Genomic DNA, 24,588 nt, shown 5'->3' on the forward strand with positions numbered 1-24,588 from the left:
TCGCGAGAGTGTGGGCGGGGCTCTCGGGGCACGGGGCCCGCCCACGCGCCGCGCGAGCCGCGCAGGCCGCGCGCCGATTGGCTGGCGCCGCGGGCGCAGGTGCGCGCTTCCTATTGGGTGTGGGCGGAGCGCGAGCGGCCGAGGCTGCTCGGAGGCTGCAGGTGAGCGCGCGCACGTGCCGCGGCTGCAGCCGTGCCTGCGTGCACGAGCGCCGGGCCGCGCGCGTGCCCGCGGGGAGGCAGCCGAGAAGCCGGGCTGCGGCGGCTGTGAGGACTCAGTGCTCCGCCCTCTCCTCACCGCGGCCGCCGCCGCCCCCGAGCCTCCCTGGGAGGGACCCGTGTCCCCGCCTGCCGCACTGCCAGTCCGACCCTCGGGCCGCCGCGGAGCACCCGGCCCAGCGCAGCGCGGACCTCGGCAGGTGCGGTGACGAGGCGCCGTGCGGCGCTCCGAGTCCCGAGCCCGCGCGTCCGCGGCCCCGCTGCCCGCGCTCCCGAGGGCCGGCCCCCGACGAGGCGGCCGCCGGCCGGGTGCTCAGCATGAACCGCGGCCACCGGCACGGGCAGAGCAGCGGCTGCCTGGGCACCATGGAGGTGAAGAGCAAGGTGCGCGGCCGTGCGGGGCGGCGGGGACGCGGGGTGGCGGGATGGTGGCCCCGGGCTGCCCCGGTGGACGGACGCGGGCCGAGGGCGATCTGCTGGACGGAGCACGGAGGAGAGAAACTTGGTGGAGAGCGGCGGCGGGGAGCGCTGGCGTCTGTTCCGCATCACAGCCTCTGTTTTCCATCTTTCCTATTCCCGCCTTGCTTTAAGGGTGGGATGGGGACCGCTCGACTGCTAGGTGATGCGATAGCTTTGGGGAAGCCCTTCACCCGGGGCACGAGTCTTAAGGCTCTCGGAGCACCTTGTTGTCTCCTCATGTCACCTCTTCTTGGGGTTCAGGGGCAGGCACATCGAATGGAGGCGAGCCTCTTTTTCCAGCCCTAACTTTGGTATGCATTTCATCTATTTAAGTATCGCCTTTCTCTGGAGCAGCGCTTGACAGTTTGAGACGCTGCCGCTCTTTTCGTTCCGACCCTTCATGGCGAGTGCTTTCCCCCTTGGCGGGTCTGCCAGTCTGCTGATAGTGACTTCAGTGTCCGAGGAATTCCTCAGTCTCAAGGCCCGGTGAGCAGAGTAGCCTGTAGGGATTAGCTAGGGAATGCGTTCTTCCCAAGGGGGCTTTTTAGATGGAATTTGAAGGTGATCTGCCGCCACCGGAACATGTAGGCAAGCTTCTCCTGACTTTGAAAGGCCAGAAGGAGCTGGGATAATACAGCCCGATTCTTTGAGAATTCTAAGATGACAGGGTGACCAGCTTCTAAAGGGTGTGACTTCCCCCTAGCTCTGCTCTAGGACCAAGTCTTGCCGGATGGCTTTTTGCCGAACAACTTGTAGGACAGTGGTCAGAGGGTGCTGACCCTGAGAATTTAGGGTAGAATTGAGGTGAGACACAAGAGCGATGTAGTGCACACCCATGGGGTGGTGGTTAAGGGACCCCTGGGGGACTGTCGGTTCCAGGAGTGGTTTGAGTGAAGTAAGGAAGGCTGCCGCGAGCCTTTGGGTGAGGTGGGGTGGTGTCTGGGCTTGAGAGAGATGTTCTGTTAACTAATAAGCACAGATCTACATTTGCTTTTAATATCTCTCTCTCTCTCTCTCTCTCTCTCTCTCTCTCTCTCTCTCTCTCTCAAATCTCCTTTAATTTAGACTAATCTGGAACTCCCAATGTAGCCAGACTAGTGAAGTTGGAAGAGTTCCAGGCCAGCCTGGCCAGTACAGTGAGATCCAGTCTTAATAAAGGGGAGGGAGGGACTTATATACCAGAATAGGCACCAGATTCAAACACAGATCTGTTGAATAATAATAGGGCTGTTGGTGCTAGAAAGATAGCAGAGTATGCATTGCTCCTGCAGGAGGCCAGCCTCAGCTCTCGCCCTGTCAAGCAAAAAGCACCTGTAATTTTTTTGAAGTAATTATTTTATTTTTATGTGTGTTGGTACTTGGCTTGTGTGTATGTCTATGTGAGGCAGTCAGACCTACTGGAACTTGAGTTACAGACAGTTGTGAGCTGCCATGTGGGTGTTGGGACTCAAACCCAGGTCCTTTGGAAAAGCAGCTATCTCTCCAGCCCAGAACCTGTACATTTTAAATTTTTTTTCTACTTTATGTTTATAAGTGCCTGCATGTATGTCTGTACCACCTGCATGCCTGGTGCTCAAGGAAGCCAGGAGTCAGATCTCCTGGATCTGGAGTTTTAACTGTGAGCCACTTTTTGAGTGCTGAGAACCAAAGCCAGAGCCTCTGGAAGAGCAGCCCATGCTTTTAACCCCTAGGTCCAGGAGGTCTGAGAGTCTAGCACCCAGGGCACCTATGTATGGCATACATACACAGAGAACACAAGTGCACATATTTTTTTTAGAATTTTGTTTTTTAGAATAAAACTGAGCTGGACATGGTGGTGCATGCCTTTAGTCCCAGCACTTGGGAGGCAGAGGCAGGTGGATCTCTGAGTTGGAGACCAGCCTGGTCTGCAAAAAAAATAAAGCTGTATGGTAGTTTAAGGATCATACTCTTCCTGGGCTGGGCTCTCCATGGCATAATAGCAAACTGAGGTGACTTGTGTGAATGGAAGGGTGACAGTAACTCCAGAAATGTACATCTTCTCTCTAACCGTGTTGAGGCTGTCTGTGCAGGCCCAGCACATGAACTTTCTCCTGGCATTTTTTTTTTTTTTTTTTTTTTTTGTAGTTTGGCTTGTGGGACTTGAGGTCGGAAAAGAAAACCACTTGTGATGTTGCATAATGCTAACACTCAGTTTTATGGTCCCATCTTGGTAGTGAGTCTTGAATTTTTTATCATAGGAAAAAACGAGTAGAGATTCTAGGTGTGCCAATAAATCAGGTAGGAGTGGGTCTCTGGGGGTAGAAACTGAGTTCTTGGGGACTGGAATTTCAGGCTTTTTGTTTTTCTTTTCTGTCTACGGATTTTTTAATATTTTACATAGTTCTGTCCCAAGTATGTGGTGTGTATTTCAGCTGCCGTCCTGCACTTCTGGGGAGCGCCCTCTCCTAATGGGCAGCAGGGCAGTCAGAACAGATACTTGGTGAAATGCAGCCCCACTGTCCCACCTGTCAGTAGATGAAAGCAAAGGTCTGTGGACCTCATATTGTCGTTTCTTGGTTTTTAAAAACAGAGTTTCTCTGTGTAGCCCTCGCTGCCCTGGAACTCACTCTGCAGACCAGGCTGGTCTCAAACTCAAAGATCCAACTCTCTCTGCCTCATAAATTCTGGGATTTACTTCTGTATTTTTACCTTAAAAAAAGGGAAGAAAAAAAAGATATCTCTCTCTCTCTCTCCTCTCTCTCTCTCTCTCTCTCTCTCTCTCTCTCGTGTGCACGTGCAAGTGCAGGTGCCTGTGGAGTCCAGAAGAGGGCGTTGGTTCCCCTGGAGCTGAAGTGAGCTTGTGAGCCACCAGAAATACATGGGATCTAATCTGGGTCTTCTGCAGGAGCAGTTCATGCTCTTTTTTGTTGCTATTGTTGGGGTTTTTGAGACAGGGTCTCTCTACGTAGCTCTGGTTGTTCTGGAACTCATTATGTAGAGCAGACTGGCCTTGAACTCACAGAGGTCTGCCTGCCTCTGCTGGGTGTAAAGGCATGTGCCACTAGTTTTAGCATAGCTAAGGTTTGTAAAAATAATTACATTTTATGCTATGTGAATGGCAAGAATTCATTCAATTATTACATTTTGATCACTTACTTGGTGTGCATGAGTCAATGGGGATTCACCAGGACCACAGTATGAGTGTAGAGGTCAGAGGTCAACTTCGGGAGTGGTTCTCACCACCATGTGTGTCTTGGTGTCGAATTCAGGTTGTCAGACTTAGTGGCAAGCACCTTTCTCTGCTGAGCCATTCTGCTGGTCCAGTGTCAGTCTTACATCACAATTAAGAGATCGTAACCAAAACGGGACAGTATGCAGGTCATGACTAGAAGGCTTCTCCACAGAAACAAGTGTGAGCCTGGCAGTGGTGGCGCGTGCCTTTAATCCCAGACAGAGGCAGGTGGAACTCTGAGTTTGGGAGGAGCCTGGTCTACAGAGCTAGTTCCAGGGCAGCCAGGGCTACTCAGAGAAACCCTGTTTGTCTTGAAAAAAGAAAAGAAAAGAAAAAGAAACAGTAGTGTCAACTTTATCACCTTTACTCTGGAAAGGGAGACATGGTACAGATAATAAAAAATAATGGATAGTGTAAATATAGGTCTAGTTAGAAGTGTGATACCAGCAAGCAAGTGATTTCTTTGGTAACTGATTTATCTTCCTGATTGTTTCTCCAGAACTGGGAAAGTTCTCTGTAAACACAGTGATGTCCTTAGGTAACCTTGGTCCTGAGGGTGGGGGTTGTAGCAGTTGCCCTGGAGCTTGACTGGCATACTGGGGCCTGCTTGCATCTCCATCACAGCCGAGACACCTGCCCCAAACAGCCTTGGGACAGTCGTGAGACATACAACTTCCTAATTGCTATTCAGGGCAAATGGAATATTAACAGTACTTCTCAAAGTACTTCATCTCAGCTCTCACTGCAAGTTCAAGGCCAGCTAAAGCCTTGAACTTTATTCATTCCCCTTCCCTCCAAAGAACCAAGTTCTAGAATATGCCAACAGATGCTGAGAAACAAGTCCATGTACATCTGGATTCATGGCAAACTGGTCCAACCCCCTCCACCCCACCCCCAAACTGCATGGTGAATAATTGCTGGTTGGGTTAATTTGATCTCTAATTTTTCTTCATGTCCTAAAAAGTTTTTATAATCCTACTTTGCTGCAAGAGGTAACCCATGTCCACATCCCCCCACCCCACACCTCCTGCTTTGCCAACATTAGCTGGTGTGGGCACCTGCTGTTTTTAAATAAGTATTTAAGCCAGAGAAGAAGATGTTGAACAAAGAACTTCAAGCAGAAGCTTTGGGGGAACCTAAAGGGTTAAATCATTAGGTGTATTCCCATTCAGACTCCAGGGGAGGTGATAGCCTGGGGTGAGTCAGCCTGCCCTGTGGACTGAGGCTGTGCTGGGAGCCCAGCCTCCAGAATACTGAGGAGAAACTGCCTTTGATAACATCATAAGACTGACTGATAGGAAGGGTGTTCCTGGGTTTTATTTACTCTGAAATGTGTAGGTGTGACTAACTTTCTGAGAGCTTTAGATATGAGTCACCTGATTTTTCTTGACAAATGTTAGTGTTTCTATCTCAGGAATGTGTCTTGGAAAGTTTGAATTTGTTAGGAGTAAGAAGTGGCAGTGAATTTTGTTTTCATGTCAAACCACGGGTGGGTAGTGAATAATGTATGTAAGAGGAAGGTCAGCCATAAGTAGAGAAAAGACTGGATGGCTGGGTCAGTGTTGGTCATGGATGCCTGTTGGGATGCGGGCCTTTCTCTGCCTGGTACCTGCTATTCCTGTGGAACATTCATGCTTACTGATATCCTAGGAATTTAGACAGAAAACACATCTGCCAGTCAAACATGTTTGGTGAACGTTTACTTTACACATTTTTGTGTGTGTGTGTGTGGTTCTTGATGGAGAGCCTTGCACATGCTAAGTTCATACTTTTCCACTGAGCTATGCCTCCAGCCTCAAATTAAAAAAAAAAGCTACCAGTAGGATAACACTGTTAACACACGCACCAGGAGCCAAAGTTCCTCCCTCCTTTCCTGCCCCTGCCTATTTATTGTTTATAAGTGTTTTGCCTACATGTATATATATGCACCACGTGTGTGTCTGGTGCCCTTGGAGGTCAGAAGGCATCAGATCCCCTGGAACTGGAGTTAGAGGTGGTTGTGAGCCACTCTGAGGGTGCTAGGAACTGAACCCCAGTCCTCTGCAAGAGCAGCTAGTGCTCTCAACTGCTGAGCCATCTCTCCAGCCCCGCCCCTGGCATTTAACTAAGCATTTAATATGCTGTGTACCAAGTGACTCCTAAAGAGAGGCTTAAAATTATGTGACAGGCCTTTTTGAAGAAGGCTGAAGAACCTTTCTTAGGCTCCCCATTTGAGAGCACAGGGACTTAGGAGACACTTTAATGTGTGGCCTTAGGGGACCTGGAAAGTAAATGGGGGAATGACAGAGGGTGCTTCCTGCCGGTCCTGTAATCTCTAGCCTCCCTGAGGCGATCAGTCTCTCACCCACTAATTGCTGAGCTTTTGAAGCAGGCCAGCCTCCTGATCCCTGCAGCCCATCACTGAGCCCAGCACAGGGACAGACGCACAGACATGCTCCTTAGCCAGATGGAACAGGATTTAAAGGTGATGTGTTTGTTAATAAGCTTTTTTTTTTTTTACACTAACTTGGGGAAGATGCTTCTTTTCTGTCTTTAGACATATTTCTTACATGATGACATCATTTATTTCATGCCAAGAAGCTCAAAGTCCTTTTGCTACACTTAGATTTGGCTCTTACGGCCTGTGAAAAGATAATCCCTTTTATGAGGGGTGCTATGCAGTGGTGGGAAGTTAGGTCTGTGAATGTCTCTGGTGCCCTGGTCTGGGCTCCAGGCACAGTTGGAGCTGAATTGTCCCGGGAGGGCTGTCCTGGGAGACCTGGGAATCAGCAGCTGCTGGCAGGGGCACCTTGGGGGAACAGCAGCCACATTCCTGTGTCTTTCTGGCCTCTGCTCCTGGCAGTGAGGTTCAGAGCAGGGTTTTCTCTGTCCTCAAAATCACAGAGATCCTCCTGCCTCTGCCTCCCAGTGGGACTAAAGGAATGCATCATCATGCCCAGCTGACGTTCTATTTTCTAATATGTTTGTTATATTTGTAGTTTGGTGCTGAGTTTCGTCGGTTTTCACTGGAAAGATCCAAACCCGGAAAATTTGAGGAGTTTTATGGACTGCTGCAACATGTTCACAAGATCCCCAATGTTGACGTGCTGGTGGGCTACGCAGACATCCACGGGGATCTGCTGCCCATAAACAATGATGACAACTACCACAAGGCAGTTTCCACCGCCAACCCACTGCTTAGGATCTTTATACAGAAGAAGGGTGAGTGCCTTTGTATGGAATGCACACGTTCCCTCGGGTGAGCAGCTTTGCCTCTGACCTAGTGGATCTGCATCTTGCAAGGAGCTAAAGCATGGTGGTATCGCTGGCTTAATTAATGTCCAAGCCTTCTCTGAGTGTACAGAAGAAAATATGTGTTTTTAACCATTAACTCCAGAGAGAGAGAGAGAGAGAGACTCCTGTGGAGGTCAGAGGACAGCTTGCAGAAGTCACTTTTTCCACAGACTTGGCAGCAGGTAGTGTTTTGACCTGCTGGACTGTCTTGCCACTGCCCTTCCTCTTAGAGTTTTTAAAGTTATGTTTATTTTTATTTTTAAATTGTGTGCATATGTGTGCGTGCATGCACAGTTCTGCTCACATGTGTACAGGTGTTCTCAGAAGCCAGAGGTGTCAGATCCCTGGAACTGGAGTTATACAGGCAGATGTGAGCCACTGTGTGGGTGCTGGGAATTGAACTCATGACTTCTTAAAGAACAAGCCACTGCTCTTAACCACTGATCCCATCTCTCCAACACCCTCTTAGTGTAGCTAGAGTTTTCTTGCCCGGCCCACAGTCAGGACAAATCTCTCTCACCCGCCAGTCCCACAGCCGCTCAGACCCAACCAAGTAAACACAGAGACTTATATTACTTGCAAACTGTATGGCCGTGGCAGGCTTCTTGCTAACTGTTCTTATATCTTAAATTAACCCATTTCTATAAATCTATACCTTGCCACATGGCTCGTGGCTTACTGGCATCTTCACATGCGGCTTGTCATGGTGGCGGCTAGCAGTGTCTCTGAATCAGCCTTCCACTTCCCAGAATTCTTCTCCTCCTTGTCCTGCCTATACTTCCTCCTACCTGACTACTGGCCAATCAGTGTTTTATTTACTAACCAATCAGAGCAACACATTTGCCATAAAGAACATCCCACAGACTCTTAGTTTTGTTTTGTTTTGTTTTAAGTCAAATTAGGAGCCATTCGGTGGTGGTGGTGGTGGTGGTGGTAGTGGTGTGTGGTGGTGCACATCTTTGATCCCAGCACTTGGGAGACAGAGTCAGAAGTCTGGGTTCTTCTAGGACATCTAAGGCTACACAGAGAAACCCTGTCTCAGGGGAAACAATAACAGGTCAAATTAGGCATTTAGTAAGTCTTCATTCCATTGTTGGATTGATGGGGAGAGTGATTTGGTAGCAGAGGCTCACCCACCTTCAGGAGCTTCATTCATGGTCTCATAGACAACCAAAGCAGGTTACTCACTCTCTCTCTCTGCTCCTCGTTCTTTACAGTGTGACTCTACGGCCTGTAGCATCACTACACAGACAAATTGAGGGAAGGGCAGCACCCAGCAAAACCTTCCATTTTAGAATATTTTTGTATTCACAAAAATAGTGTAAATATAAAACTAGCTGGGAAATGAGAGGGGAAGTGGTGACTTTGGGGGCTGTAAATAGTGTCTCTCAGAAAATATCTTGAGCCTTAAAACTTTATTTATTTATTTATTTATTTATTTATTTATTTATTTATTTTGGTTTTTTCGAGACAGGGTTTCTCTGTGTAGTTTTGGTGCCTGTCCTGGATCTCACTCTGTAAGACAAGTTGGCCTTGAACTCACAGAGATCCTCCTGGCTCTGCCTCCCAAGTGCTGGGATTAAAGGCATGTGCCACCACCGACTGGCGTCTTAAAACTTTTTTAGACTAACCCTGCCCCGTGTGTGAGGCAGGGAGGCAGAGACACAGAGAGACTGCAGACTGGAAGGATGGACAGTCCTGTCCCATTGGCCACTAGCTCCTTTCTCTTTGGCAAGTGAAAGATTTGAAAAGCCCACTTATGAGCTTTGAGTGGTGTGGGATAAAGACCTTGCAGTTTCAGGCCAACTCAGAAAGGAGCTTGAAAGGGAGGTTGGTGAGCATTAGATCGCTCCCAGGGCTCTGACATGCCCACAGCCTGGCTACTTTGCTTCTCTGAGTTTGGAGAAGCTGAGGTCTGTCGGTCCCATCTGCTGAGGGGCTGCAGTCTGTCCTGAGAGAGTTGGTGTTAATGTTCCCAAGTGACCATAGGTAGATGGCAGGCTCGGCAGTGGCCTTGCTGTGGGCAGAGACTGACTGCAAGAGCCCCCGGTGTCTGCTTGCAAGAATCAGTGTAGAGAGCAGGAGCAGGTGGCAGAGGTGAGATGCGGAATGGTCGACAGTGAGGGGCACTGCAGAACACAGCTGTGGTGCTGAGCCCGACACCCAGGGCATTGTCAGAGTCCGGCAGACAGGTGGGGAAATAATGAGTTCAGTTCCTCTAGGCTTAACAAAGTATCTCAACAGGCTTCGGAATTGACCACACCATGCAGATTAGAAATGAGAGACCGCAACGGGGTGAGGGTGGGAATCTAGGGATCTGTATCCCAAAACCCTGACAGTTGTATTTGGTGGCTCATGCCTGTAATCTCAGCACAACAGCCCAAGGAAGGCAGAGTACTGTGAGTTTGAGGCTAGCCTGGGCTCCATAACAAGACCCTTATTCAAAAAGACAAAGCAACTAAAAGCTGTCAGGGCAGCAGGCCTGGAGAGCAGGGTGGACCTTGAAGCTAGACCTAGGAGACGGTGGCGTGTGGCATGTGGGCAGGCAGAGCAGGGTAGGGCGTTTGACGGGACTCATCATTTTAAGCGGATAATGACCTTTCTTATTAGCAGTTAGAGATGTGTAAGTGTGTACATGTTTTACATTCGTTTGTTTTGTGAGGGGAGAGGGACATGCGTGCCACAGCGTGCTTGGGAAGGTCAAAGTAACAAGGAAATTCCTCCCTTACACCATGTGGTTCTGCGATTTGACACAGAGACACAGAAAGAGACAGGCTTGGCAGCAAACGTCCTTACCAGTTGAATGTGTCCCCTACCTCCCCTTGTTCCCTGTCTTTGAGACAGGGTCTTACGCTGTAGCTCAGGCTGGCCTTAAGTTTACATCAGTTCTCCTGCCCCAGCTTCCCGAGGTCAGGGATTGCCTGTGACCCACAGTGTTGACTGACAAGCTGCATCCCCTACAGCATGTAGTCAGGGTCTCAGCCTGGCTTCCAGTGTGGTTACTGGAATTATTTCATTATTTTACATCTGTCCACTGGGTTTTGTCTTTGTTTTCATTTGCTTTTTGTTTTGAGACTCATTGTACATTCCACACTGTAGCCCAAGATGTCCTCAGTTGTGGCTTGGTCCCACCCCAGCCTTCAGAGTACTGAGTTACAGGTGTGTACCACCACAGCCAACTTTGTAGATGTCAAGGTTTGGAAGTTTGTTTATATGTAGATAAAAGTTTTCTGTGTGATAAAAGTAGAATGTCCAGTAAAATTAATAGCCTTTAGAATTAATGTAGGGGACCAGCAAGTTACCTCAGTAGGGAAAGGTGATTGCCACCAAGCGTGACAATCCCTAGGACCCACAGAGTAGAAAGAGAGAACAAAAGTCCTTTGACCTCCACTTCTGCACCATTATCCACCCCCCACCCACCCACACACACACAGAGGTACACACAAAACTAAATACAGAATTTTAAGTAATTATATTGTTTTGTTGTTGCTGTTTCATTTGGTTTTCTGAGACAGGGTTCTGTGTAGCCTTGGTATTGTCCTGGGCCTCACTATGTAGACCAGGCTGGCCTTGAACTCACAGAGATCCGCCTGCCTCTACCTCCCAGGTGCTGAGAATAAGGGCTTGCACCACCACTCCTGGCAGGTTGTTAGATTTTAAAGATAAGGCTTTGGGCCAGTAAGATGGCTCTGGATAATAAGGACTCTTGCCCCAAGCCCAACAGCCAGGTTTTTCTGTCCCCAGGATACACACGTTAGAAGGAGAGAACTCAGTTCTGAAGTTTGCTCTCTTACCTCCTCATGTGTGCTGTGGCATGTGTGCACACCCACAAAGCAAATAAATAAGTGTATTATAAATGTATGTACTATATATGTTTGTTTGATTTTGTGTATACTTGTGTAAATTTAAGTCACACCTGGTGGCTGACCTTTGTAACCACAACACTCAGGAGGTAGAGGCAGGAGGATTGAGAGTTAGTTGATGGGTACCCTGGGCTACATACTTCCGGGTCAGCCTCAAGTGCATAGTGAGAGCCAGTGAGATGGCTCAGTCAGGAGGGTGCTTACCACTAAGACCGATGACCTCAGTCCGATCCCCGGTGCCCAACATGTTGGAAGAAGGTGAGCAACTCCTGAGAGTTGTCATCTGGCCGCCTGCACATGAGCTCCGTGGCACATGCTCACACACACACATAATTCTTAAAGTGTGTGCAATTGTAGCATATGCATACATATCTTGAATACAATATGGCTTTAGTGAAAATTGGAAGGAGGTCTACTGCTTGAGACTTCCTGCGATGATGTCCATTGAAGCTAAGAGTCCTGGATGAGCACCCTACGAGTTCCCACCCAGCCTGCCTCAGTGCCTTGGTCTGTCCTGTGAATTGGGAGCTCCCTGCTTTCTTCTCTGGCTTTGCCAGAGGGTCTCTTGGGACCTCCCTGACCAGTTTGCCTTGCAGATCCAGGCATATCTTGCTTAGGCCTAGACTACCTGGTCTCATGTGCTGTTGACCACCAGGTCCCAGCATCCGAGGCAGAGACATGATTCTGGTTTGGATTGAAGGATTTTTAAACAAAACGGACAAGCCCAAGCAGGAAGTGGCCCTTGGCAGAGCCAGTGGAGCCTGGGTTAAGGCTGGTTGTGTCTCTCTGTAGAACCACTGCAGTCTGTTCTGCTTTGTTGTTTTGTTTTTCTTCCAAGGCTGGCTGGCCTGGAACTTGCTAACTTGCTACATAGACCAGGCTGATCTTGAACTCAGAGACATGTCTGCCTCTGCCTCCTGTGTGCTGGGGTTTAAGTGAGGCCTCAGTCTGTTTTCTCAGCTGTTGTTTCTCTCCTTCCTGTTTGGTGGTGGTCCTGGGTTTCAGACCTGAGGCCCCTTGTGTGCTGCTAGGCAAGCACCTACCTGAGCTGTGTCCTCGTCCCCTCAGTGATTTCAAGTTTAGAATCTGATAAGCTACTGAATAAAGTTTCTTTCAAGCATAAAGCTTGTGCTTGAGTGTGTATACTCACAGCTGGTGCCTAGACAGTCATGTCACACACTTTGGGAAGTTCTGTTTTGTGTTCATTTTCTGTTAGGAGAAAAATCCCACACTCTTGTTTCTTGGATCGTTTTCATGGAAGCCAAAACAAAACAAAAACCTGATATCTGACAAGTTATTTTCACAGAGAAGGCTCTCAGCCCCCTCCTGGGGGCCGGAGTTTCTCCTGCTGTGTCTGGGCGAGGGTGAGACAGCCCAGAGAGCCCTTTCCTTCGCTGGTTATCACATGACTGCACTAGACAGGTTAGAGATGCTGGGCTGCCTTTAAAAACTACCCAGGTCAGGGCCAGCGGCGTGGGAACTCTACCACCAACCACCACCAGTGTTTCCCTGCGGCCAGCAACGTGGCTCACTGGGTAAAGGTGCTGGCCACCAAGCCTGACAACCAGAGTGTGATTTCTGGAACCACATGGTGGAAGGAGAGAGCTGACTTCCACAAGCTGTCCTCTGACCTCCACATGGCATGCCCTGGCACACACGTGCACATGTACACAGTCACAATCAATGAATGTGTTAGTTATGGTGGCACACGCCTGTAATTCTAGCACCCAGGAGGTAGAGGCAGGCGGATCTCTGAGTTCCAGGACAGGCTGGTCTACAGGCTGAGTTTGAGGACATCCAGGGCTACATAGTGAGCCTCTGTCTCAACAACATAAACCCACCGGGTCATTCCTGTAGTGTTGGAACAGAGTCCAGGTGATGTGTTTCTAGAGCCTTCCAGACAGACCTGCTTAGTCTGGGATCCCAAGACATGTTAGATCACAGGCCCTCCCCCAGTCTAATCGTTTCCGTTCCCTGCCTTCTCGTGGGCTGGTGTTCTGTGTGCGAGGCGTGTGCTGACGTTCTGGGTTTGTGAGGGGTGCAGCTGAGCTCCTGCTCCGCTAGGTCTCCGTGAGGACCTGTGTCTCACACACCTGTAACTGGCAGAAAATCAACTCTTGGACCTTGACCTGGCACTGGACATGACTTTATAGCTGTGTTTTAAGGTTACATTTTAATGAACCAGGGTTTAATTTTAATACAGTCCGAGGGATACATAGTAGTTACTTTTCACAAGAGGCCAGGAGTAGTGGCACAGGCCTGTAATCCTGGTAGGAAGTCAGTTCAGGGCCAGCCCAGGCTCCATAGCACTAAGACCCTGTCTCAAAATAAAAACAAAAATAGATACTCCCACAAAAAGTTTTTACTACTGAAACTAGATCCGTGGTTCTCACGATGATCTCAGTTGCTCATGACAGAGGCCTGGGCACACCTGTTCTTGGTCACTAAGCCCATCGCGGGCTCTGATTATTTTCCACATGCTCTCCCATCCCTGCCGCAGGGAGCTTTGTGAAGAAAACAGAAGAGATTACCATCTCTGGGTTCTCAGCCCAAGGCTGAAGTCCTTAGACCACAGCCCTTCCCAGGAGCCCTGTCTGCACCTCCAGTCTGTCCCCGTTCCCTCCCGGTGTTTTAGATTTCTTCACCACCCCCTCTCTGCATCTAGAACCTCCTTCCCCCTCTTACCCAGTCACCTGCTACTGCTTTTTCCATCTCAAGAGACACCTCATTTCCACAAAGAAGTCCCTCCTCGACCTGCCAGCCCCACCGGGACCCCTTCACACTCCTGATGCCGACTGTTTAGCATTCTTTGTGCCATCTCTCTGTAGGATGGCAACGCTGTGAGAGCAGGTGCCAGTCTGCTTCTTCACTGGCTACCCTGCAGAGCACGGATCCATGCATGGTGTGTGAACCTGTGGCTGCACTGCAGGACACGGAGCCATGCATGGTGTGTGAACCTGTGGCTGCACTGCAGGACATGGAGCCATGCATAGTGTGTGAACCTGGGATTGTACTGCAGAGCACGGAGCCATGCATGGTGTGTGAACCTGGGATTGTACTGCAGGACATGGAGCCATGCATGGTGTGTGAACCTGGGATTGCACTGCAGAGCATGGAGCCATGCATAGTGTGTGAACCTGGGATTGTACTGCAGGACATGGAGCCATGCATGGTGTGTGAACCTGGGATTGTACTGCAGAGCATGGAGCCATGCATAGTGTGTGAACCTGGGATTGTACTGCAGAGCACGGAGCCATGCATGGTGTGTGAACCTGGGATTGCACTGCAGAGCACAGAGCCATGCATGGTGTGTGAACCTGTGGCTGCACTGCAGAGCACGGAGCCATGCATGGTGTGTGAACCTGTGGCTCACAAACCTGTTTTCTTGCAATACATCTGCTTACTCCTTTACATATGTGCCCTGCAAAACCAGACAAGGTCTTGCTGTGTAGCCCAGGCTGGTCTTGAACTCACAGCAGTGGTCCTCATGGCCGTCCTGTCCCCTGTCTCCGTGTGTCATCATCCCCCCCCCATTCTCTGTACCTCCACTCTGAGTGTTGAGTATCCCCACAACTGGCACTCTTTTCTTTTCTTGTCCTAGGGACTGAACCCAGGCCTCATGCCTGCTGGGTCAGTGTCCTGCCATTACAGTATGAGCTCTGTGCCAACCTCAACCTACCCTGATGTTTTGTTGTCCTTGAGACAGGGCTAGCCTTGACCTCACAGTGTAACAGGTTGGCCCGGGGCTCCTGAGCCTCTTGTCCCACTCCCCAGTCCAGCCGAGCCCTTTCTGTTTTGAGACAGGTCTCTCCATAGGGTCTCCAGCCTGGGGCCCATCCTCCTGTCTCAGCCTCCGAGGAGCTGGCATTGCAGGCCATGCCACCAGGCCCAGCTGCCCTGTCTTCCTCTGAACTTCCAGTGGGACGCGCTCTTGAGTCTCCTGAGGACTGCACCGTGTGTTTGCTGGGGTCTCCTCTCCAGGAATGCTTGGTGCCATGCTGAGGCTTTTGTTTGCCAAGCTTGCTTTTTGTCCACTGTGGACATTTCTTCTGATGCCGTCATCACAGTGGGCCCTGGCTCACCCTCCCTCTGAGTGCATGGGTCTGGCCCTCAGCGAGCTCAGATGAGGGAACCAGCTCCCAGAACTAATGTTTAAAGAGGTCTCAGCTCAGAGAGAGGCCCTGCAGGGCTCTATGTTAGTAAAGCTGGGAGCCCGTGTGTGAAGAAGATATCCCATTTGGCCGCCCAGAAGCTTCTGGGTGGGTCCTTGTCAAGGGCAGTTAGCAGAGATTGTTGGCTGAGGGACAGAGTTCTCCATGGGGTGTTCCTGTATGGCCCGGGCCAGGTCTGCTGCAGGTCTGTGGGACTCCCATGGCCTCTGGGAGTGACCTCGGCCTCCAGCTGGGCCCTCCTGGACGGTCACCTTTACACTTTACACTCACACCCTGCACCCTGGCCTGCTGCCAGCCTGTTTCTTTCCCAGTGGCTGGAAACTGATTAGCTGGGGGGGAGAACAGAGGTGCCTTTGTGTGGGCCTGGTGCTTCTGAGAATTTAGAGCGAGCATTCAGAGGGAGTCTTAGGCCGTGCCAAATTATGCAGATTTGGGTTTTCTCGGTAGGGTTTCCCATGAGCAGGCATGTAGGCAGCTTGGTGGCCTTCTCAGTTTTGTGGTCTGGAATTTCCCTGGACATGTTACGCAGGCTTCTGCTATTGGTTGTTGTTCTGAAATAAACAGTTCAGTGTAAGACTAATCCTGACGGCTTTTAGCGAGATTTTGCCAAAACCTCCTGCTTCAATGGATCTATTTCTCAAAGCAAACTGTAAAGCAAATTTCTTGCCTAAGGACACACAGCACAGACTCCTTGTGAGAGGGTATGAGTGGGGCTGCCAAGGCATGGGGTCCCTGGTCCTGTTCACACGGCCTGAGAAGAGGAGCCAGACACTCCCGCCCCCTGAGGCGTCCATACCTGACCCTCATGGTGGGAACCTGGACGTTACTGGTCCAGCAACAAAACCTGGGTTCGCCCTGTCCCAGATTATTTTGTACTCCTAATCCCCTGGACTGGGAACTGGAGGTAATGATGGGGTGTCCCTGGCTGAGGGGCAGGTCCTGTGAGGAGGCAGCTGGCTGGAGTTCTGCAGGGCCCAGGCTGTCTCTAGCCTCCAGGGAATGAGAATTCCCAACTAGTTATGTTTGGGAAATGAAGGAGCTCATGAGAGGTTTGGGTTTTCTGAGCAAGTGCAGTACAGCCCAGAGTGGTCTCACTGGGTAGCTGAGGACAGATGGCCTTGGCCTCCTGCGTCTGCCCGTGTCCCGAGCCCTGTACTCCTGAAGTATATTTTGTTGATTGACCGTGTTCCCAGTGAGTTTTGACTTTGGCTTTTGCTCGGTTGGCTGGTTTAGGTTTTTGCTTTGTTCTTTGAGATAAGGTCCCTGGTGCAGCCCAGCCGGGCTGGGCCTCTCAAGCCTTGGGAGTCCAGGCCTGCACAGCCAGCCCGGCCCTGACGTGGCGCCCTTCAGCTCTCCGGCTGCTGCCCACCTCCTTCTCCCCCTTCATCCTGATGTCTCCTCTGAGTTTTCCGCCTTCACCTGTGACAGCGGTGTCTGGGGCTCCGCGTCTCTAGCATGTGACAGACTGGCTGGCTTGAGGAATGAATTCGGCTGCAGGTGCACGAGTAAACATGTTTTTGTTGTTACTCAGCAGGCGTCAGCATTTCTTCTTCTTCTTTGTATTTAGTGTGTGTGCGCGCCACAGTGCACATGTGAGGTCAGAGGACAGCCTGCAGGGGTTGGCGCGCTCTCCTTCATGGGCGGTGGGGCTCACCCTCAGGTCATGGGACTCGTCAGCAAGCACCCTGCCACTGGGCCATTCACCAGCCAAAAACGAAGCTTTACCTAAAAGAGGTTTTCCACCGTGGGGGTAGGGGTGGGGGATGTCGGGGACGGAGACACCAGTGGGATTTAAATGAACAGGAGCTCCAAGTTTGCTGAGCCCTTACCACCCCCCACCCCAGCCTGTCACAGCACTGACGTCACTCTCTGCCGAGGAGGAAGTGAGAGATTCAGAGCCCATGGGCCAGAAGGGAGTTTTATTTGCTGAGAGGCGACCGGTCCAAGTATTTGCTACATTCTTGCTTCACTTAATTAAGCTTTTGGTGTTGATGTGTGCGTGGGTCAGGTCCTTCCCTCCCATCCTTCTGGCCTCCCGTGCTGAAATTGAACCCAGGGCCTCACCAGTTCAAGGCAGGTGCCCTTCTGCCTGTCACACCCTAGCCATCTCGCTCTCCTGATTTCCTTGGAATGAGTACCTTTCCCCTGTCCTTGTTTTGAATATAATAAATATGCAAAGTGGAGGTGTTTTAATTAAATGAAAGAAAAAAATAATTTAAAGGAGCTGTTTTAAGCGGACATGTTGGGACAACTCTATGATCCCAGCACAGCAAAAGCAGAGGCAGGAGGATTGCTCCAGTTTGTCGCACACAGTGAGGACCAAGCCAGTCTAGGCTACAGAGGGAAACCATATCTCAAGATTTTTGTTTTGTTTTGTTTTCAAGACAGGGTTTCTCTGTGTAGCCCTGGCTGTCCTGGAACTCAGTCTGTAGACCAGGCTGGCCTCGAACTCACAGAGATCCACCTGCCTTTCCCTCTCAAGTGCTGGGATTAAAAGCATACGACACCACCACCCTGCTAAGAAATATATTATTATTATTTTTTTAAAGATTTATTTATTTATTTATTATGTATACAATGTTCTGCCTGCATGTATGACTGCAGGCCAGAAGAGGGCAGTAGATCTCATTACAGATGGTTGTGAGCCACCATGTGGTTGCTGGGAATTGAACTCAGGACCTCTGGAAGAACAGTCAGTGCTCTTAACCTCTGAGCCATCTCTCCAGCCCCGAAATGTATTATTTTTAATAAGCTGGTGCAAAATTATTTTGGGGAGGCGGTTGAGACAGGGTTTCTCTGTGTAGCCTTGGCCATCTTTGATTTGTAGACCAGGCTAGCCTTGAACTCACAGAGATCCACCTGCCTCTGCCTCCGAGTGCTGGAATTAAAGGCATGCACCACCATGCCCGGCGCAAATGATTTTTATTTGTGCTGGAGAAATGGCTAAGCTGTTAAGAGCTCTTGCTGTTCTTCAGAGGACCCAGGTTCTATCCTGAGCACCCATGTAATGGCTTGCAACTGTCTGTAACTCCAGTTCCAGGGAATCCATTCCCTCTTCTGACCTCTGAGGGCACCAGGCACATATGTGCTGCATGGACATAGATGCAGGCAAGACTCGAATACATGTAAATATTTTTAAGTTAAAACATATTGTTGAGAAGGTTTTGTGTAGCCCAGGCTGGTGTTGAATTCTCTGTGTAGCCGAGGCTGCCCTTGCCCTTGATCTTCCCTCGTGTGCTGCGCAGGAGCTGGGACTGCAGGGGTGAACCTCTGGGCCCAGTGTACCTGTGTGCCGACGGTGGGCTTGGGGAGGGCAAGGACAGCTCGAGAGTTGATTCCTTTTTCTGCCCTGTGAGTGCTGGGGGCCAACTCAAGTCATCAGGCTTGGCAGCAGTTAGCTTACTGCTGAGCCATCCTTCGAGGCCAAGTCGATTTTTAAAAATGAGTTTGTAGGGGGTGGAGCGATGACTCAGAGGGTAAGAGCACTGGCCACTCTTCCAAAATTGACCTGGGTTCAATTCCCAGCAACCTCATGGCAGTGCACAACTGTCTGTAACTCCAGTTCCGGGGGTCTGGCATCTTCACACAGATAGACATGCGGGCCAAACCCCAATGTACATAGAAAATTAAAAAAAAAAAAAATGAAGCCAGACAGTGATGGCACACACCTTTAATCCCAGCACTCAGGAAGCAGAGGCAGGAGGATCTCTGTGAGTTTACAAAGTAAATTCCAGGACAGCCAGAGCTACACAGAAAGAAATCCTGTCTCAAAAACCAAAAATAAAAAAAAGCAAAGCTGAGCATTGTGGCACATCCTGTAATCCCAGCTTTTAGGAGGCTGAGGCAGGAGGATTGCCTTGAGTACAAGGCAGACCCCATGGGCAAGTTGTGGGGTGAGGTTATAACCAGGAGTGGTGACATACTACATCCGTCATTAAGTGTCTCCCCGGCCTGGGTGGCTGAGGCCAGCCTAGCAGTGAGACTCTCTCTCTGAGAAAAGGAAACAGGAGCCTGGAAGATCTACCACAGTTTATTTTGTTGTTGTTGTTGTTGTTTTGGTTTTTAGAGTTTGAGACAGGGTTTCATGCTGTAACCCAGGCTGGCCTCAAGCTTGTGATGTAGCTCAGGCTGGCCATGAACTTGAGAGCCTCTGTCTTCTGCCTTAGGCTCCTGAGCCCTGGGGTGACAGATGTGTAGGCCAGGCCTGGCTGTGTCAGAATTTCACTGGCCAGTTAATGTTCAGTAGGTAGTGACCTTGGAGATGTGTCTGAGAGGCCCCCTAGTGTTTTCTTTATGGCATGGCAGTCACCCTTGCAGTCCTTGTGGTCTGGCTAAGCTAACACTCGACCTGATCTCGATGTAGCATGTACGTTGCCTGGTGTCATCCTTTGCCAGGTCCGCTGTGGTCAGACGTGTTCCAGCGGTTCTGTAACTGTCTTGTGTTTGTTTTCTCCGAGCAGAAGAAGCTGACTACAGTGCCTTTGGTACAGACACCCTAATCAGGAAGAAGAACGTGCTGAGCAACGTGCTGCGTCCTGACAACCATAGGAAGAAGCCCCACATCGTCATCAGCATGCCCCAGGACTTCCGCCCGGTGTCATCCATCATAGATGTGGACATCCTCCCGGAGACCCACCGAAGGGTCCGTCTGTACAAGTATGGCACGGAGAAGCCCCTGGGCTTCTACATCCGCGACGGCTCCAGCGTCCGGGTGACACCACACGGCTTAGAGAAAGTCCCCGGGATCTTCATATCGAGGCTGGTTCCCGGGGGTCTGGCCCAGAGCACGGGATTGCTAGCTGTCAATGACGAAGTGTTAGAAGTCAATGGTATAGAGGTGTCGGGGAAGAGCCTGGACCAAGTGACTGACATGATGATAGCCAACAGCCGCAACCTCATCATCACTGTGCGGCCAGCTAACCAGAGGAACAACGTGGTGAGGAACAGTCGGACTTCCGGCAGCTCCGGCCAGTCCACCGACAACAGCCTCCTGGGCTACCCGCAGCAGGCGGAAGCCAGCTTTGAGCCAGAGGACCAGGACAGCGATGAGGACGACATCATCATTGAAGACAGTGGTGAGCCGCAGCAGATCCCGAAGGCTGCCCCCGATGCCCAGAGCCTGGAGTCCCTGACGCAGATAGAGCTCAGCTTTGAGTCGGGGCAGAATGGGTTCTCCCCTCCACAGGACCCGGTGCCTGTGCCCAGCAGCCTGGACACAGAGTTTGAACCCCGGGCTCCGGACCAGAGACTCTTAGAGGAAGACGGAACGATCATAACGTTGTGAACCGCCACGTGTGTTTGCCAAGTGCTATAAAAGTGGCACAAGATTGACACAGGGGACCTCCAGGCCTTGATGTCCCACGGGCAAGCCTAGAGTGTGGCTGGATGGGGTGACTGCAGACAGACTGCAGTGTGCATGTGTGAGGCCTTTGCTGCAGGGGAGTGCTGCTCTCTGCAACGTTGGATGCTCTTCCTCCCTGTCTCCACCGGCTCTGCAGAGGCCCTGTCCTGAAGTCTGGGGTCTCCTTCCTTGGTCCACTGGACCTCACTTCTTGGATTCCCAACATGGATGGATTCTGACTTTTAAAAATGTTCCTCAGTTAATCGTGACAGATTGTTTTTTCATGTTCAGTTTTGTTCTGTTTCCCCGTTTTCTAAGACTTTAACTAGCTGGCCATGTTTAGGGGTGCTTCCCACTACCCAGCCCTGGAGCACCCCCTGTTGTCTCCATCCTGTAGCTTCACAGTTGCAGGGTGCCTCGGTCCTACTGACTGCTCCTTCTCTGTTAACCTCCTCACCCCAGTCCACTGCAAACTGTTTCTGTGTGTGTGCGTGTGCGTGTGCGTGTGTGTGCAGGGTGCCTTGGTCCTACTGACTGCCCCTTCACTGTTAACCTCCTCACCCCAGTCCACTGGAAATCATTCCTGTGTGTGCGCGTGTGCGTGTGTGCGCGCACATGTGTGTGTGCGCGCGCGTGTGTGTGTGTGTGTGTGTGTGTGTGTGTGTGTGCACGCGTGTGTGTGCTGTGTGTGTGCAGGGTGCCTTGGTCCTACTGACTGCCCCTTCACTGTTAACCTCCTCACCCCAGTCCACTGGAAATTGTTCGTGTGTGTGTGTGTGTGTCTGTGTGTGTGTGTGTCTGTGTGTTACAGTTAGTGTGCTCCACACTCTTCCAGTATACCAGACAGTGTGGATCATGTTGAATAAAAAGGACCCAGGTTAAGAGACTAACACACAGGACAAATGTGCACTTTTTATACAAAAATGGAGTTTTTCTTCCTGGGGATTCTAGGGCGCTGTCTGCACTTCGGGGAGCCTGTGTCAAGTTCACCACCCAAAGGGGTGTTAATTCTGTGAGTTATTTATTCTCTTCTGTGTTCAGGAGGAGGGACCAGTGCTTGTCCTCCCTCGCCTGATGCCCTTGCATTGCATGCACAGGTACCGCCATCCACGTGTGGACTCAGACTGTCCCGAGTCCCTGGGCAGACAGTTATTTATTAGCCTTGTGGTGGGGCGAGTGTGGACACCCCAGTTGTGTACCATTACAGCAACAAAATTCCGATGACTCCGAGTTGAAGGACCTTTTTCTCTATCGTACGAACCGACAGAAATGAAGCCTTGATCCAGGGAAGGGAGCTGGACTCAGTGGATACTGAACGTGTTATTTGCCGAGTGACTTTGTGTTCAATTCACCGCGTTCTTCCTCTCCCCCAGCACCACTTGCTGACAGTGGTCCAGCTTTGACACCGTGAGGGAGTTTTCCCAGTGCGGCTCTCGGGAAGGTACCGTTAGGTATGGAAGGCTCAGTGTGCTCACAAGCTAAGTGGCACACGGGCTCAAGATTGTAAGTCAGACTACTTCCACATACTACCTCTCCTCTCTCTCTCTCTCTTTTTTTTTTTTTAACAGAGTTTTAACATTAGAAGTTTTCTCTTGGGGAAAATACTTCAGGGCTTGACTTTTGTACAAATTTTAACTGTAAAACACAGATTTATCTTCCGTCTGAAAGTGGAGATCAAGGCTGCTGGCGCTTATTTTAATTTAAAGGACAGTAGTGTTTGCACCAAGGTCTTACTGGTGCAGTAAGTGATCGCAGACATTCTGTGAGGCCAGGGAGCCTTGGTTATGGGGGTCCAGTCCCGTTGGCTTGTTCTTAATGCCCCTTAGAATGAGAGCGTGAGCGCCGGCAGCTCAGCGTGCGGTTCCGTTGTCCTGAATGTCGAGCCTCACTGTGACTTCTGTTCGGTCCTCAGTCAACTATGTCAACATGATGCTGTGCTGTTGTGAACCATGAATTTTCTAATTAAATTTTACATGCTATAACATGATTTTTACATGAATGATACTTTGTTTAAACTATCAAATGTCAGTATTTTACTACAATTTTATTATAAAATGTACATTATCACTAAATGAACTTTGATTTTAAAAATCAAGTTAGCTTTAGTTACATATTATTTTTTACAAATAAAGACGGACTTGTATAAAGGCTACTTTCTTGTTTGAAATTATATGAAAAGAGTACTTAAGAATATTTATCAAGCATTCATTAGGTACACAGGCTCAAGATTGTAAGAAAGACCACAGATGGAGACTGAGTCGCAGCTGGTTTATTGACTTCCTTTTCCAGTGCTAAGGGCTGAGCACGTGGCCTCACAGTGACCACGTCCCCACCCTGAGCCACACACCAAACATCTGTTTTGTTTTTGTAATTTGGACAGGTCTCACCCAACAGTCCAGGCTGGTCTCAGACTCCGGCACTCGGTCTCCCGTAACTGGGATTACAGGCACATGCCATTGTACCCAGTCCCTGGGGTTACTAGTTTCTTTCTTTTTTTTTTTTTTTTAATTTTAGGCCAGGTGTAGTGACATGCCTTTCTTTAATCCCAGCACTCAGGAGTCAGAGGCAGTTGGATCTCTGATCCAACTGTAGACCATTCGTAATTTAGATAAGGTATTTTGTGTATGAGCACACACGTGTATTTGTGTGTGAGCCACAGCTTGCTTGTGAAGGTCAGGGGACAACTTGTAGGAGTTGGTTCTCTCTGCCGTGTGAGGGAAGGGCTCCTCATGTAGCCCAGGTTAGCCTGAAACTCATACCCCTGCCTCTGCCCGCTATGCACTGGGTCCTCAGAGGCCAGTGCCCAGATGTCAAAAGGTACGGTTTGGTTTTCTCTTTTGAATTTTTATTATTCCCATTTCAGTTTTTTTTAATCTTGGCAGTTGTTTTGGGAAAGTTTCCTGTAGCCCCAGGCTGCCCTTGAACTTGTGAATCTAGCTTTTGACGCTCCTTCCTCCACTCCCAGGTGTCGGCATTACAGGTATGCACCACCAGCCTTTTGGTTTGGGCCTGGAACTTGATATGTGACCAGGCTGGCCTTGAACTCGCTGAGACCCACCTGCCTCTTCCTGAGTGCTGGGATTCAAATCATGAGTCATCACATATGGCCTCTTGGTTTTTTTTTTGAGATCTCACTATGTAGCCGAGGTTGATCTCAGACGCAGCATTGTCCTGTGTCAGGCTCCCAAGAAGCTGGGGTTGGTTTGCAGGTAGGTGTATCCTTTCTTTTGTGAGGAGGGCTGGGTGGGCCACAGCAAGTGTATAGAGTCAAAGGATAGCTCTCAGGAATACGTCCACTCCTGCGACACGCGTCCCCAGGATCCATGGTCTCAGCAGCAAGCACTGTTACCGCCAAGCCGGTGTGAATATCGCGAAGGTCGTATGAATACTCTTGAGTGCTGCTTGTGGGTGAGTTTCTAGCCCTGGTGATTATTTCCTACGGCCCTGGACGGTGTGCGAGCAGTCATGGGCATGCACCAAGAGGCTCTGTTTTGGAGGTGAGTTAGTCTCAAGGCCAGTGAGGTTTCTTGGCCTGTGGAACTGAATGGCTGAGACTAGGGTTTCTGTTTTTTAAAGTTTGCGTATATATGTGCCTGCCTCTGCCTCCCCAGTGCTGAGGTTAAAGGCGTGCGCCACTGCTGCCCAGCTTTAAATTATGTTTGTGAACGTGGGTGTGCATGGGCACTCTGGAGAGACAACTTGAGAGGGTGGAACTGAGGCTCCATGGGCGGAGCTGTCACACACACACACACACACACCACACACACACACACAACACACACACACGCGGTCCCCATGGTGAGGCTTCCTGACGCTGTTATGATAGCCCTTATTTCCAGATTACATGTGGAGTGGCCTAGGCTGCTGTGACACCTGCCTGTTTAAGATGTAGACAGTGGAGACTGGAGAGGATTCCCAGCACCCACATAGCAGTTATAACTATCTAATTCCAGTTCCAGGGCTCTGACGCCTCTTCTGACCTCCTCAGGGACCAGGCATGAACATTGTGTACATAGGCACACAAACAAGCAAAACACTTATACCCAGAAAATTTAAAAATTTTTGGTAG

The 24,588-nt window shown here is 50.1% G+C and overlaps 1 protein-coding gene across 1 annotated transcript; it reads left to right on the plus strand.

Annotated features, from left to right (window-relative positions):
* The first annotated feature begins 222 nt into the window (after positions 1 to 222).
* On the plus strand, positions 223 to 22,671 carry Pard6b (par-6 family cell polarity regulator beta). The gene is made up of 3 exons (XM_028868582.2): positions 223 to 602; positions 6,849 to 7,071; positions 19,639 to 22,671. The coding sequence occupies exons 1-3, from the start codon at positions 537 to 539 to the stop codon at positions 20,460 to 20,462; spliced, it is 1,113 nt and encodes a 370-aa protein (XP_028724415.1). The 5' UTR covers positions 223 to 536; the 3' UTR covers positions 20,463 to 22,671.
* Positions 22,672 to 24,588: the final 1,917 nt, after the last annotated feature.

The sequence above is a fragment of the Peromyscus leucopus genome, chromosome 4, assembly GCF_004664715.2.
Source record: "Peromyscus leucopus breed LL Stock chromosome 4, UCI_PerLeu_2.1, whole genome shotgun sequence".
Taxonomy (NCBI): Eukaryota; Metazoa; Chordata; class Mammalia; order Rodentia; family Cricetidae; genus Peromyscus; species Peromyscus leucopus.

What these genes read in the sequence shown, in the direction of transcription:
- Pard6b (XM_028868582.2), top strand. Translation starts at nt 537, where the DNA reads ATGAACCGCGGCCACCGGCACGGGCAGAGCAGCGGCTGCCTGGGCACC. An exon ending in CCATGGAGGTGAAGAGCAAG is followed by an intron (nt 603 to 6,848) that starts GTGCGCGGCCGT and finishes TTATATTTGTAG; the next exon opens with TTTGGTGCTGAGTTTCGTCG. An exon ending in GATCTTTATACAGAAGAAGG is followed by an intron (nt 7,072 to 19,638) that starts GTGAGTGCCTTT and finishes TTCTCCGAGCAG; the next exon opens with AAGAAGCTGACTACAGTGCC.